The following is a 15,550-nucleotide window of genomic DNA, read 5'->3' as shown; positions in this document are numbered from 1 at the left end:
CACGTTCCTTTAGTAGAAATGTTACAAATAACATATTTTTAAGCTGTGACATCCACTGACAATACAACCCACCAACAAGTCCATTACTTTCAATTAAACTGTGACTACACGGAAGACTGAAATGAACCACTGATTGGTTACCAGTGACACAATCACAACAGGCAACACACACACACATTTCACTTCCTTTATTCTCTGTTACAGCAGGTGGAATTGTCTACAATCAGCCAACAAATACTGTAGGTTGGGAATTGTAACAAAGCAACAAAAAAAGAAAGAAGCTTCCCACAGTTTAAGAGGGGAAGAGTGTGTGTGATGACTAATGATGTTATGAAGTTTTGGATTTGAATGTGATCAAGCAGAAAGACAATTGCACAAAGACTGACAGCAGTTGCTATCAATTTAATGTGTGCTCAGATGCCTACAGCAGGGTTCAGTTTCTCAGAAGGTGAAGATTGTGTACACAGGTTAGATTCTCATGAGACTGACTATTGTAAGAAGTGTAAAAGTGGTGCTTTCCTTTTAGTTTATCACTTCCTGCCCATTGTCTGAATGTCATCATGGTGGCAGTCATACTTAAAAGCTTAAAAGAGTATATTCGGGTTAAGGGCATATCCCAGTTTCTCAAACACCATGTAAACACCGTACCCTGGGTAAAATACCCCGGGTAACAGACCTAGAGAACTCCTTTAGTAACCGGAGTTCTCTAGCATGTAAACATCTTACCCGGATTATTACCGGGTTTCTCGTCTGCACATGCTCCGTGGGTTAGAACTCCCCTCCCCACTCCACAGCAGTGGCTTTTGACCGGGAAATAGAATAAACCAGGAAGCAACGGCGGCGAAAATAACAACTACAATATTGCGTTCCCTTTAAACCGAGGGAGGACTTGGCAACGGCAAGTAACATCACTACTAAAAAGAGCCGTTTCTGTCGTAATTCTGTCCAAAAGTCGGCCGATTGTGATTTTGACAAAGGTGAACGGGAAAAAAAGCCGTATTCAGTCCAACTGTCTGTTGGCGGAGCTCCACCTACTGTTATCAGAGGTTGAGTTACTCTGTCATTTCTCCATTCAACCCCTGCTCATGTATAGGAGGGGAACTTCAATAACCGGATTATTCCCTTAACCAGGGTAAGGCCATTTTCAGGATACGGACTCATGCTGTGCTGAGACATAAGCCTTTTTTATTTCCTGTGCCTCTTTTTATTCTAATGTGATCTCTTAGATTTCCAGCAGATATCCGGGGGGACAGCAGCTCCTCTTAACAGCTGGACAGTCGCCAGTAAACAAAAGCTTCTGCAGTCCTCCACTCTGTCCAGCCAAACACACGGCCTGTCCTCACCCTTGTCTTCCTCTCAACAGATATCAGCAAATTGCAGGAATGAAACACTTTTTTTTTGAAGGTAGCTCCTAGGATTCTGTGCTTTTCCTTATCCCGTATCTGACAGGCCTCAGCTGTTTGCATTTGCACGACCTTTAGAGAGTAACTGAATAGCAGTTAGACATCTTCTCTCTGCCGACCTCTAGTGGTTAAAGTTCTTCGGTGGCTGGAGTGCTACAGTATCATGTCCGATCAGTACAGGTGGAACACAGCTCACTCCTCACCAGCAGAGATCAGTGGGACAAGAAGTCCCTCTGTAAATGATCCTGATGAATTGGCTCAGAGTGTAAGTCAGGAGTTCTGCTGAAGGACCCTGTTTTCTGTTACAAGGGTAATTCTGCAGGGTTCCACAGGTTCTGGCACTGGTGTGTACAGACTGTTCACACCGGTCTGAAAAACAGAAGAGTGTTATGAGTGTTTGTGGAGACAGACAGAGCAGCAGAGTAGAGCTCACACATATTTAGTTTTTACTGTAATGTACCTTCATTTCTTTGTTTCCATTCATCATCATTTCCTTGAATATTGCTGAAGGATCTGGTATGATGGGGCAAATAATGGAGCGGTGCCTAAAAACACACACAATGACAGAAATCAACAACGAGCACACTGAGGTCAAATTTACAATGTGTCTACAGAAAGATGTGATTTTTCTTAAACATAAACAGATACTGAACTTTTATGTGGAAAAAAGACTCAAAGCAGTGTTAAAACACGTCTGCATGTACAGTAGATTTAAGTTCAAACTAAAATGACTTGGTGCACAGTGAAAATCCCTTTCCTATGGACGACATAAAACACATGTCTGCCTGTTCCTGGGGTGGGTTGGGTTTGTGAGTCATCCGCCCACACACACTCTGACTCTGTCCACTAATTAAACCTGAAAGCATTCTAGTGGAAAGTCAAGTGCAGTAAAAAAGTTAAGTTTCAGAGTTTGCCTGCTGGTGGCAGGCAAGGGCCACCAGGATGATCAGGTTTCTCCATTTTGAAGAGCCTTCATACGCACAATGTCTTTACTGACTATCTGTTCAAACCTGATGAGCCTGTGTTCATTTCCATACGAATCAAATCAAAATAAAACTGAAACTTGGACGAGAAATGATTTCCCAGGACCTCACTTGGTCACAAAGGCTCATATCATTTACTGATTGTATTGCTTATATGATTCTATTCTAATTTCTTATGTGATGGCTGTTAATGTAAAAGCAGTCTGAGTGAAGGGCTGTAATACAATGAAACATTTCCAGGAAATCAAAGATTAGTTCCTGGATATTTAGTCTTTTTAATCCATTTCCTGGTGTTTCCATGACTGGACAACCCGTCCCTACATTTCCAGGACGTGTGTGAACCCTGCTGAACTGGAAACTCTGCACCACTGTTCCACTGTTCTGTTTCCAGACATACCTCCTGAAGCAGTAGCAGGACAGGATGATGCAGACGGACAGAAGGATCGGGAGGACGACGGCAACCACAGTCAGCTTCTGGTCTGGACGCTCATTAGAACCTGCGATGAAGAAAGACACAAAGATGACTGATGAATATGAAAAGCTGACACAGCAGGTACTGTGCTTGCTGTCAGACATGATGGGGAAATACTGATGACTAAGACCGGCTAATTGTCATTTTTCTGACAAGATACGTTCATACAAATGTAAAAAGGACAAATGTACACAGTGAAGGATACGATGTACAGCAATATAAGTGTGCTAATCAGAGGATACTGTGACAAATACTGTCCACCTAAATGTGTCTTTTGGTGTTGACTGACTGGATATAAATCTTGTTGAAGTGCACTTAAGTATAGTAGGTTAGACAGTTACCATAAGACACAACGTCCCCGAAGTCACTGGAAAAAGCCCCGCACTGGTCTCTGGTCCGGACTTTGGATCTGAACTCGTACAGGCAGCTTTTATCGTAGGCCACCTTCATATCAGTGTGACCCGCCGCTGTATTGAGGTTCAGGCATTTCTAAAATACAACAATAAGAAAGTAAACACACACAGTGTTGCACTTTGTCGGGTATAGAGAAACTATGTGACATTTTAAGGGGAGCCGTAACATGTGGCTGCTTACTTGGGGCTCGTTGCATTTACTGTAGCAGACATGGTATATCCAACAACCAGCTCCGAACTCCGGAGGCGTCCAGCTCAGTTTGAGCTTATCCTCCTCTTCTTGGACGCTCAGCTTTGGTGAAGGTATCACTCGACTCACTGGTGACCAACAGGTTTTAACAGTAGATGTTTTATATGTACTTAAACACTTTGTGATAAACTACAAGATAAGACATAAGAGGTGACACCAACCCAAGTTAGGTCTAAAGGAGATCATTCCAGCTTCACTTTCCAACAGCATGCAGATTTTCTTGTTGACAGCATCAACTTTCAGGTAGCAGCCGTTCCTTGTGGCGCTGCTGTAAGGCTGATCACACTCTTTTAAACCCTTCAGGTATTGCCCGGACTGATGTCCACAAATCCTGTAATGACACGATGAATAAGACCGATGTGGAGCAGGGAAGGCTTCGTAAAGCTCACTGAGGATCTCTGCCCGTTAATATCTCAGTGGACTGATCCATGTAAATACAGCATTAACTCCCTGAGTGAAACATGAAAATCCCACCCACATGGAGGCTTTCACTCTGCACTGCTGATGACCACAGGAGATTTCCATGCAGAGATCTTAATCTAAAGACACCAAATTCCTCTTTTTCCTGACTTTGTGTGTGTACTAAAAAATGAGACAATATGAGGGGATATTTTTTCTGCTGTGATACCATGTTTTTCCTTCAGGATACTAATAACGTTACCTGACCTTGTGTATCAGTCAATTCTGAGTACGATCTGATACCAGTACTAACCCTAGGAATGAAACCGTCACTGGGTTAATAATTAACCCCTTTAACCTGCTAATTCTATTTATTATTAATATAAAACTTGGTACTTTTCAATCTTTTTCAGCACATATTAACAATACAATGCGATAATACTGATAACCGCGAACCTTTGATTTAATTTTGGTTACTATAATCGTGATGTGAAATACCGTCATACCGTTTCATCTCTAGTTTTCCCTGTTTGGATATAATATGATTGCTATCATTGTGAATGGTCTGGATCAGGTTATACATACGGAAAATGAATGCCAGAGAACTTTCCTTGACAATCTGCCGTAATGTAAAAAGAACATAAATAAACTACTTTAAGGAGATCGATTGTATTCCTAATGTAATCTTGATCCATTTTGAAAGTTAAAGTTTCTAGTTTCTAGTTAGCCAAAACTGTCAGCTAAGGAAAGGTAAGAGGACATCCTTACCATACAACTAACCTGTCTGACTAGTAGAAACTTTAACTTTCAAAACTTTAAAGGAGGCTTTGTCAGGGCTACAGTATATTACATGGTATCGAATCAGTGCATAGACTCATATACTCGCTGATGCCAGTACTTTAGGCAGCAGTGGAGTCATTTCTGATACTGGTAGTGGTATCAGCAACTCTAACTTTTGTACAGGGAGGTCTCTGCCCATCCCATTTGGGGCTGTTGTCCTCCTGACACTAGTCAAGCCATAAATAAAAACAAACAGCTCCACGATGTCACTAAAGTTACTTGTGTCAACAACCATCATGAAAACTTCACCGCACGTATTTGGAGACACACTGTGGCTCCTTGTTCTCACCTATAGAAGAGCTTAAAAGACTGGTTCCCTGGGATCCAGGAGCAGTTCATTCCTTTCCTGGAGCTGATGACACATGTGATGTCCTTCACTTCAGCTGAGCAGCACAAAAACAAAGAGGTCACATACAGACATGTGGCAAGATTCAAATGTGTCTTTAAAGCAGCATCACAGACGCACTGGACGAGCTGATCTTTCTTCCTCTTACCTCGGGGCTTAGGGGTCTGAATGGTTATGGACCTGCGTGAGCTCTTATTGGACCTTTCACAGGATTTACTGCCAACGGTCCAAACGTGGTACGTCCACCGATCACAACCAATCTCTTCTGTGAGACAGCTGTCTGTGAAATTTCTCCACGGACTGCACACCACAGACTGGAGGGAAAACAGCAAAGGCTTTAATGGAGTATATGCAAACACGGTGAAACACTCGGCCTCCCTCCACCTCCGGGAGGAAGGAATAAACAATGTTGAGTGTCATGTTGCTTTTACCAGAAGTTACATCACAGTAGTGTGGTCATGCATCTGCAAACCCAATATTTCTGATTTTTTTCACACATTATTTATCTTCCTCACATCAAAACATAAATCATTGAGATTTCACAGTAATTCAGGGTTAATATACTGAAGTGTGGTTGTATTTGTAGTATCTCAGTGTACACATCACAGTGGTCTTTATGCAGGAACATGTTTGTATTCTTATCCTGCTATAAACCGCTCTCTGGTTTGAGCTGAAGTTGTTAATAACAGATGATACTTGACAGAGAGCAGCATAAGTCCCTGAGGAAGCTGTCGGAGAACACTGACTATCTGTTACTGATGAAAGTGTGTGTGGTGTTTTCATAAGGATGGCCTCATAATCATCTAATCAACAGACATTCAACAGACTCAAATCTGGGTACCAGAGAGTCATTGGATGCATCACTTAGAAACAAATACAAAAGACCAAGTTAATCATGTTTCCTACTTTCTCTTCTGCATTCTTCATCACACAGTATTCGTATCCGTCCCGCAGACCGCTGGGTTTCTGCCAGGACACGTTCACGGTAAATTGGTCCAGCCACTTATGTGACAGCCCTGTTGGTGGAGGAGGACAATCTGTAGGAGGAGAAACAAATTTAAAAAAAGAGGAATTAATCCCACCGGAAGAATATTAGAGTGCTGATGACACAGAATAAAAGGGTCACAAAAGAATAGACTATCATTATCCTGAATACTCAATCAATTGTTTTCATTTGTCAATAGGAGCACATTCCACTGTTTTTAAAGTGTAAGTAAAACCCTAATTATTTTCTACTTCCAGACAGTGTTTATTTAAACTGGCCTTGGACTCCTGTTTGTAAGTGTCTGTGTTTCGTTTTACTTTGATAGTCTTTTTTTATGTAGGTTTTAGTCTTTGTGTCTTTGTGATTTTGTTCTGTAATATGTGCTATAGACCACCATCATCAGTATTATTATTATTATTATTTCAAGAATCAAATAATCGCGAAAACAGGTTTTCTAAAATATTTCTGTTTTGGTGATGCGTTGTAAAAGACATCTCCCTTCTGTCTGTTTCTGAACAAAGTCAACCGCAAACTCCACTCAACTGGGCAGAATGAGGCTTGGGGCGGGTTTGCACGTTTCTACAATTACAGTGGCACTAAGTGGAGTTAGGGCTCTTAGCACAGACCCTCTTAATGGCCTAGACGGTTTACTGAAAGTCTCAATATAGATCCCTGTGGTATTCCTGTAACAGTGCTATGTTGACCAAGTGTCAGCATGTCGGGGTTAGGCGTTATGCTGCTAGGCTCCACCTTTTTCTGCCTTTGTGATGAACTGCAGGACTGCCTGTTTCTTTCCAGGGACAGACTGCACTAAAGCAATGTTTCTGTCAGATGAAAATCAAGCAATAAGGAATTATGTAGTCAATACTTAATATTATGTATCAATATACTCTGAGGGCATAAAACAGTAGTCCCATCTAATGTTTAAATCATTAGTAATAGCTCATGAAGAAGGTGGTCAGTGATCCTATGATCGATTATCCACTACATTAGGAATTCATTATAATTCATTAGTCATCAAGTCGTTTCTTTGTCACTAAACTATTCATTAAGTACTCATTACTGTGATTAGGAGTTACTCATTAACTCATTTTAACCACTACTAAAATGTAGTAGTGTATCTTGCTGTAAAGTGTTGCCAGACAGATTTAATAAATCATATTTGGTTTGCTCTACTTCACCCTCACCGTAATTACAAACTAGAGACGCAGCCACGTGTAAACAACTAACTCATCTGCACCGGGCATTTTGTTGGTGCGTAAAAGTCAGTAGTTTCGTTTGTTTATAAGATCAGATGAAAAGAAGATAAAGGTATTCCTATATCAGCCCCGCCAAGGGTAAATGTCCTTATTCCAGCAGCAGAGTGGATAGCAAACACAAGAAGCATCGGTAAGAAAACAATACATCGGAGGAAATATAGAAAAATATGAACATTCAAAATATAAAATATAAGAAAATCAGGAACAATATACAATAATGACTGTTGTCGAAATGTACAATTAAAAAAACTTCTTCCCCTTCATTTCTTTTGTAATGCCTGGCCCTAATACTCTTCCGTACAAACCCAAACCAGCTCACACAGGTGTAATTATAACGACAACACACTTAATGGAGGCGTCTTTACCTGATTCACAGTGGTAAAGCATTACCACGGCGGAGAATGTGAACAGAGTCAAAAACTCCCGAGTTAGAGTCATGTTGTCCTTAGGCGGCTGACACAAGTCCCGTCTGGAAGAGTGTCACCTCAACTCCCCCGAGCCTCTTCTCCTAGGAAAACAAACACTGCTAACAGCTAATGTTACCGCGTGCGGTGTGCGCACCTAGAAGACATGTCGTCACGGAAAAGAGCGGAAGAACACCGTGGAAAACTATCCCCAAACACACCTTGAGAGTCTCGGTCCGCGGTGCCTGCTCACTCTGCTGGGAACACCGGGGCAGAGTGGGAGCGAGTGTTGGGGGGAAAGCTGTGATGACACCACAGAAACGACAGTGACCCAGTGGGAAAGTTCGTCCTCGTCCCAACACGGTCCAAAATAATGAAGCACCGAGCGGGAAAAGGGACTGTACACCTTCAGAGGATGCTGCCTGCGTAGGGCTCTAATGAGGGCACACTGCGCATGCGTGGGCTCTTAAGTGCCATATCCCCAAACCACAAGTGTCCATCCATTTCTCCAGGAAGACGCCAGCCTTCAAATGAGTCTGTGGATCAATAAGTGAGTTAACTGAGTGATAATGGCTTTGTGCAGCAACAAACGACACAGAGTGAACAAACTGACGGAGGCCAGGAAAACATACACAGAGTACATGTTGTACATTTGAGTTCAGCTGGATTGTTTTATGAAAGCCTGAATGACAAGGGACCAGTCCCAGCCTGGTCAGATGCGTACATGAACTGATGAAGCCTCTTGGATGAGAGGTGAAACGTCTTCCTAGACAAATAACCCAGTCCAGTTGCTTTTGACTGAAATTGCTTTGGGGATAACGATGAACCTGGACAAATGAGAACATTCACAGGCTCCCTGAATGACAAGCTTCATGCGCTGTAGGGGAGACTGGGGTCGGTTGACCCACATCTTACAATAGTCACTCCTGCATTAGAGGAAAGCTTAATGTGATGGGCTTAAATGGGTCCCAGCAAACACGGACGGACCGGTTCAAGAGAGCCCAATAGGGTTGTTATCACGTCAAACACAACTAGTCCGATCAGGCCCAGTATATGACCCTATCACAACCAATTACTTGCACACAGATGGACTAAGTCCGAGGGAGTGGGGTCGTGATCGAGTCATATAATGAGCAGTCACAGAGGCTACCTCTATTATATATTGGGCTAATCACGCACTCATCTCATCTTCAGCCTCTTATCCAGGGTCGGGTCGCGGGGGCAGCAGCTCTAGCAGGGGACCCCAAACTTCCCTTTCCCGGGCCTCATTAACCAGCTCTAACTAGGGGATCCTGAGGCGTTCCCAGGCCAGTGTGGAGATCTAATCTCTCCACCTGGTCCTGGGTCTTCCCCTTATATTGGGCTAATGTATTTATTTATTTATTCATGTGATGTGATGAAAAACTTTTTAGATTGACCGATTTTTTTTTTAAATCAACTTTATTAACATAAACAAAGATGGCATTATATAAACAACACAATAATACAAAAAGGGGGGACAAAAGGTGAAGAAGGTGGGCGTGATCTGACCTACGACCCAGCACGTGATGCAACTCTCCAACAGGCATCCGCAGTGCTGCGCGTTCACGCCGTTCAACAGGGCTCAGCAACTCAGCGCGAGTTAGCCAACAGAGCTGTAAAGTAGGTAACCTTTTCGTGATTTAGGAGTTTGATTTAAGTAAAATAATACCATCAAAAGTGGTAGCCGAATTAACAAGAGTATCTTGTCAACTAGGCCCCCCCCACACACACACACACACACACACACACACACACTCAAAAACTAGGACACAAAGGCTGCTTTGACCCAACACAAGGAAGCTGAGAACACCTATACAAATTCTTTCTTTTCATGTTGTTTTTCACTTTATTATTTTGATGGACATGTTTGAATTCTTCTAGGATTCAGAGGGCTTATGATGTGGCTACAGGTGTGTTTATACTGCCAGTTACTAAGCCATGTATTTATTCCAGCCAAACAGCCGTGCACCTGTTGCTGTGGCACAAAGGTATGCTCTGCTCTGTGGAGTTTCACCTTGCTGTCACGCAGGCTTTTCTCCACTTTCCATGGAATTTTCCTCTCTGTCTCTTTCAGCTGTGTCTCCCCCTCTGCAAAAGTTCTTCTTCTGTAAACTCCGGCCCATAAAGGGATCCTCTCGTCTCCACAGTGAACGGCATTTAGTGGCTGTTAAAATGACCAACTCTTATTTTCCTGTACTTGTTTATTCCATAAACGGGGGAAAGTCTGCCTTTAAACAGCTGATCTGCAGTTTTGCGCTTATGCAGTGGAGGGATACGTTAGGTGATGTGGTGTCAAAGCACAGGGCCGCCTGATGGAGAGATAATGCAGTGAAAATATTCTTAATATAGCGTAGACTTAAACTGATATTGATTTTCCTTTTTTTTTTCCGTTGCAGCTGCTGCCCCCGTCCACAGCGGCTCCTGTGTCAAAACTGTCAGCTTCTCCAAACTGGCAACTTCATAAAAGTAGATTTCAAAAAGGCAGAACCCTCCCTTTAAATGGAATTCTGATACGCGACAACGTGATAATCCCATTGTTTCGAGCCAACAGGCATTAATCCATGCATGTCTGAGTTTGAATAAAAACGAGTTAAGGCTGCTTACATCAAAAACCGTGCCAATCCCTCACCAAACAATCAGCCATGCTTGCTTTTCATCAAGTTATTATACTGAGTGTTAATATACCAGATTAACGACTTATGAGCCTTATCAAACAGAAGGTTTAGCACTGCACGCTACCAAGCCCAGCTCTGGAGACTCCGTATCGTTTTCTCACTGTAGGACAACTTTATTCTTGTTTTAAACCATGTGTTGTGGTTTTGAATGTGATTTATTGTACTTTGGCATGTTATTAACTCTACGTTATGTCTTGTCTCTTATCTGGACCCTGCGTCTGTAATAAAGTTTATTTTGATTGATCGATACAAGCCGTTTTATCCAGGATATACTTGATATGAAGTGTTTAACCATCAACTCAGTCAACAGTTGTAAAGCGCACTTCAGTTTACAGCTGTCCTGTGGAGGCACAGCAACATCCTGGAATCATTAAAGGAACCTCGGAATTAATCTATTTGCTGTTGATTTGAAGAGATCAACACATCTTCCATTTTGTTCTGTCATTTCTGGAGGACATAATTCTTCTTCTTCTTCTTCTTCTTCTTCTTCTTCTTCTTCTTCTTCTTCTTCTTCTTCTTCTTCTTCTTCTTCTTCTTCTCCTTCTTCTTCTTCTTCTTCTTCTTCTTCTTCTCCTTCTATGCTGCAGATGAGACAGGTTTTGTAACTGCATCCACAACCGTGTGACAGAGAGTTGAGCGATGACATGTTTATTCACCATCACCCTGGTTTGTTTTGGAGTAACTGAGGCAGCAGTAGTATCTATTACCAGGATGTCATTTTTCCAAATGTTCCGACGTTAACCAGGACACATCATTTGATCAGTGTCATCTCTCATTTGCGTTGTTTTTGTAACCAGGCCAGAGGAGGACCTCGGCTTATGATTTGGCACTATAAATAAAATTGAATTGAATTGAATTGAAGAAACTAAAACAAAATATGAATACAGCTCAAAAAAGAAGAACTATTAAAAATCTGTTTACATACTTGGCAATAAAGTTGATTCCGATTCTGATTGGAGAGAAAAGGCAGAGCAGTCAGTTTGGTAAAATCAGAGCAGCTAAAGCAGGAACAATAACACAGCTGAATTACAGCCAGAACACATTCCACTGATGGGAAGAGAACACGGTACACAATGCTGACGAGGATTTAGGACAGTGTGTGACAATGGGAATTCTTTTTCCAGGAAGTAACCCTTTAAATTATTCTTTGACGTTAAATAAACACAGCTTCCTCAACTCATCATGGATCCAGTCTGTTAAACGTGAAGAGTCAAAAATGTATTAGGGAGTTATTTTGTTTTTGACAGCTACCACTACTTCAGGCAGGCCAAAGTCCTTCAGAAATCAGGCCTACATTTTATGAACTGTAACCAGCGAGGCTAATATGGTGACGATGGCTCTTTCTGTGCCAGTAAAGTACGCCCCCATAAAAGTGGATCACTCGGGTTTATTGCTTGTTGCAGGAAACACTTCAGAGGCATGGCCAGCATCAGTGTTCTTGTTGGATAATCCATAGTTTTGACACAGTTTTCATGGGGACTGTCTTTGATCTAACCATGTTTTTCAGCAAGCTTGGGCAAAGCTTAGTTGTTTAACTGTAGGGATGAGGTTTACCTGAAAATGTCCCTAAGGTCTTTTACTTTCTTGTTGCCAGACTGGTTAGATTTAGTGTCATCTAAGAATGCTCTGGCATAGGCCATAGGACCTGCGTTCACCTGCCCCAAAACATGAAAGTGTTAGGCAACCCTCCACTCTGATCAGTGCACAGACAGATAACAATCTGCACGTACTATTTCTGCTTCCTCATGTCACACAGTTTATGAAATTACAGGCGTTCATGTTTCTTCTTTACACAAATGTTTATGCCAAGCTCCATGTGACAAGAACAAATCTAATGTAGTAATAATAATAATAATGTAACATTTGTGTCTTCCACGGAGCGGTGTCTCGGAGTGCATGAGGCCTTCACCTGCACAGAGATGCAGCCCTGCAGTTTGAGCTGCAGTTGGATCATGTCCAAGAAGGCTTTACCCATTCTAAAAGCCCTTTGATAGACCGGCCACCTCCCGTCTTATTCAGGGTGTGCAGTGAAGCTCCTTCCCCCTACGCTGATGTTGTTTTCAAAAGCAACAAAGAAGAGCTATTAAAAGCACTGATCCAGTATCCTGAGCTGCTGGCAAACAATATCAAATGAGATGAAGAGACGCTAACAAAGAGTGCAAGTCAACGAGTCAAAGAAGCCAAGGAGTTTAATGATGAGTGGAAAATGAATAAGATAAACTTTACACAAACATATTTATATCAGAAAAGGTTGCTACAAACCAAAGTCCTTACATGGTGTGGGTACTTGACCTCCATAGGCATGAGGACGTGGATAAATGACTTCGTAAGAAACAGTGGCTGCATGTTTATGATTTAATATCTGTTGGAGTGTAGAGAAGTTGCTGGTACCTCATACTCGTGACGCTTCTCATAGATGGGGATGGTGAGTTTGGCGATGTGCGTGATGAGCTCATAGCGTTCGGCTTTCCACAGTGCCTCCACACACACCTCCAGGTGCTCGACCAGGACTTCCTAAAAAGGGGTGGAAAAGGAATAACAGATCTCTTTGTGTCCACATTTACAGTGTGTCATCACATCAGTAAATATGATTTTAGATGGGGGTTTAAAGCTGAGTATCCTTTAAAAATGTCTCAGTACTTGTGCTGATACAGAACCCAAGTTACAGTACAGACACTGAAACTATGGTGTTTTTGATACCGGCCTTTGAGAAACAGAAACAAAAGAAGACGATGTTCTGAAATGTTAAATCCTAAACACAAGCAGCCATACATGAACTCCACCTTCATAAATAATGGAAAACAGGAAAAATGGCTGATCAAAGGAAACAGTTAGGAATCAGACACTGGAAGCAGCTTTCAGCACGAGACAGTTCTTGATTCTCATTTTGGAGTACAGATAAAGATGCAGAGTTCAATGAGGTCAAACCAGGATTGACTCATTATTGCCAAAGTTATTTCTAAACCAAAACGTGTGCGGACGGCCACACCTCAGTGTAATAGACGTCTTGCATTCCGGTGTCTTCTCTCATGGCAGCTTCCTCTTCAATATTCACCGTGATCTTCTTAAAAGCTGCAAGACCGCTGGGGAACAACTCTAATGGAAGAACAGCAAAGACGAGGAGAAAAAATGATTGACACAGATGTCCAAAAATATTCTATACTATCAGATGAAACAGACACTTTTTATTTCTGAGTAACCAGAAATCAACTTTTTGCAGCTTCATCCAAGTGAAATGACAAAGCCTGACCTGACCTCTCTGTTTAATGTTTTAATTTTGTAAAAACATTATAAAAAGATGTATAAACACAACCAAAGCCTCCAGGTTGTTATCACACTGTACTGTGGTCAGTAGAGACAGTGTGTTATTCAGCCTTGTGGCCCAATGTGTTCAGTCATTTTTGCTGCGTTTTGTTGTGGAGGGAACAGGAGTGATACTGTGAGAAATACTTCCTTGAACCTTGTGTGTTTGTAGCCTGAGACTGAACTTTGTGCTCCTCCAGTGTTCTGGAGCTGAGACATTCTGTGTTTGCTTTGGTGTTGCCACTGAGCATGGCAGTGAGCATGTCAAGTGAACCGTGGCATCGCCTCACGTCACCTGTGCTAAAGTGGTGCTCGAACACACCGCAAAGACCACAGCCGACGGCCAAAAAGCACAGACGTTCTGTTCCTTCATAAGAGTAATATCATTCTACGTTTTCCAGTTGATACCTCAGAGGGATCTCCGTTCTTGAGGTGTGCTCGGGCCATGCTGTCCAGCCAGGTTCGTCTTAGTTCAGGGGTGCTGGCATAAGACCTGGCCAGGCTGTACTGGAGATCCAGCAGCATCTCCGGGTCTTTCTGGTGCTCCCTCATCTGGGCCGTCGCCATCAGCACTGTACGGATCCGCTTGGTCAGACCCTTGACCTCAGAGGGGAAAGCCGTGGACTGCATCATGAGAGGAGACACACACGCACGCGCACACACACGCGCACACACACACACACACGCAAGCACACACACACACACACACACACACACACACACACACACACACACACACACACACACACAAAACAATCAAATGTATGAGAAACATACAAGCAGGGCCCTGTTCTTCAAACGTGGCTTAACTAGTCCATGACCTGGACTCCAGGCTAACATGTTGATCCTGTCCATTCTCAAAGAAAATGTCTCAAGTGCAGTTGGAGGACTGATTTGTTTGTCTAAGATGAAGGTATACTCAATAACAGTGGACTTTTATTTTGAAATAAGGACAACATGCAGAGAGAACCATACCATAATCAGATCTTCTATCTTTGCTGTGCTGATCAAGTGACTGTGGTTACATGAGGTCTCCCAGCATGCACAGGGGCAACAGACTCATACACACTAGTCTCCTTTAATGCATTGTTAGTGATGTTAGTGTTTTATACTGTAATCCACAATGTCTCCACTGTTTCTACATGTGGTATATTATGTATTTTGATGCTACACTATCAAAGGTCCAGAATAGCATGCATGAATACGTTCAAAAGCCCAAATCAGTCAAATGTTTCTACAGTCAAAGCTCTGAACCTCTACATGGCTCCTTGTTAGAGGATCTGTCCCCCATCATCTTCACCTCACACATGTTTACAGTCTAAACAAACCACATCAGTCGTATTACCACGACACTTATTCAATCACATCAGGAGCAGAGGGTTTTACAAATGGGATCCAGTGGCTGCTCTAAAGGGAGAATAAACACAGAGAGTCTGATCAGACTTGTGTAGTTTTGGGGGTGAATCCTCTCTTGGCTCGGACAGAGCAGCACAGGCTTGTGTGGAAAGATCTCATGTTCACAAACCAATGAATGGATTTTCTTGATTGTGTCTTTTCGATGCTTTCCCGGTTCAATCACACTGGATGGATCAGACATGTGATTGGTTTCATCCCTGAGTGTCTGCTCTGCTCTCGGGGACTTCTACTGTACCTTCATGGCCTTGTCGCTGTTTGCAAAGTTGTTGATGATGGAGAGAGAGTCCTGGAAGCCTGAACTGCCCGTCAGCGCCACGTCAGAGATCAGCTGGCTTACAGCGATGATGATCTGGACAAACAAAGCAGCAAAGTGAGAGGATG

At 42.6% G+C, this 15,550-nt stretch overlaps 1 protein-coding gene across 2 annotated transcripts; it reads right to left on the bottom strand.

The window, feature by feature from the left end:
- Window positions 1-173: 173 nt before the first annotated feature.
- LOC310964284 (interleukin-13 receptor subunit alpha-1-like) lies at window positions 174-8,152 on the bottom strand. 2 transcript variants are annotated; one of them, XM_083937353.1, is made up of 11 exons: window positions 7,976-8,152; window positions 7,716-7,873; window positions 6,013-6,143; window positions 5,255-5,420; window positions 5,050-5,143; window positions 3,683-3,852; window positions 3,453-3,589; window positions 3,200-3,347; window positions 2,784-2,883; window positions 1,864-1,948; window positions 174-1,772 (listed from the first exon to the last, which is right to left on the bottom strand). In XM_083937353.1, the coding sequence occupies exons 2-11, from the start codon at window positions 7,786-7,788 to the stop codon at window positions 1,674-1,676; spliced, it is 1,203 nt and encodes a 400-aa protein (XP_083793479.1). In that variant the 5' UTR covers window positions 7,789-7,873; window positions 7,976-8,152; the 3' UTR covers window positions 174-1,673. The 2 variants fall into 2 exon arrangements, with proteins under 2 accessions (XP_083793479.1, XP_083793480.1); XM_083937354.1 differs by having other exon boundaries at window positions 7,716-7,858.
- Between the last annotated feature and the right edge of the window lie 7,398 nt (window positions 8,153-15,550).

This window comes from Echiichthys vipera (genome assembly GCF_963691815.1).
Source record: "Echiichthys vipera genome assembly, chromosome: 22".
NCBI lineage: Eukaryota > Metazoa > Chordata > Actinopteri > Perciformes > Trachinidae > Echiichthys > Echiichthys vipera.
This window is presented reverse-complemented; position numbering and strand designations above follow the sequence as displayed.

Coding starts and splice junctions, on each gene's coding strand:
- LOC310964284 (XM_083937353.1), bottom strand. CDS start 7,788: ATGACTCTAACTCGGGAGTTTTTGACTCTGTTCACATTCTCCGCCGTG. Junction 6,144..7,715: donor GCTTTACCACTGTGAATCAG/GTAAAGACGCCT, acceptor CTCCTCCTACAG/ATTGTCCTCCTCCACCAACA. Junction 5,144..5,254: donor TCAGACCCCTAAGCCCCGAG/GTAAGAGGAAGA, acceptor TGTGCTGCTCAG/CTGAAGTGAAGGACATCACA.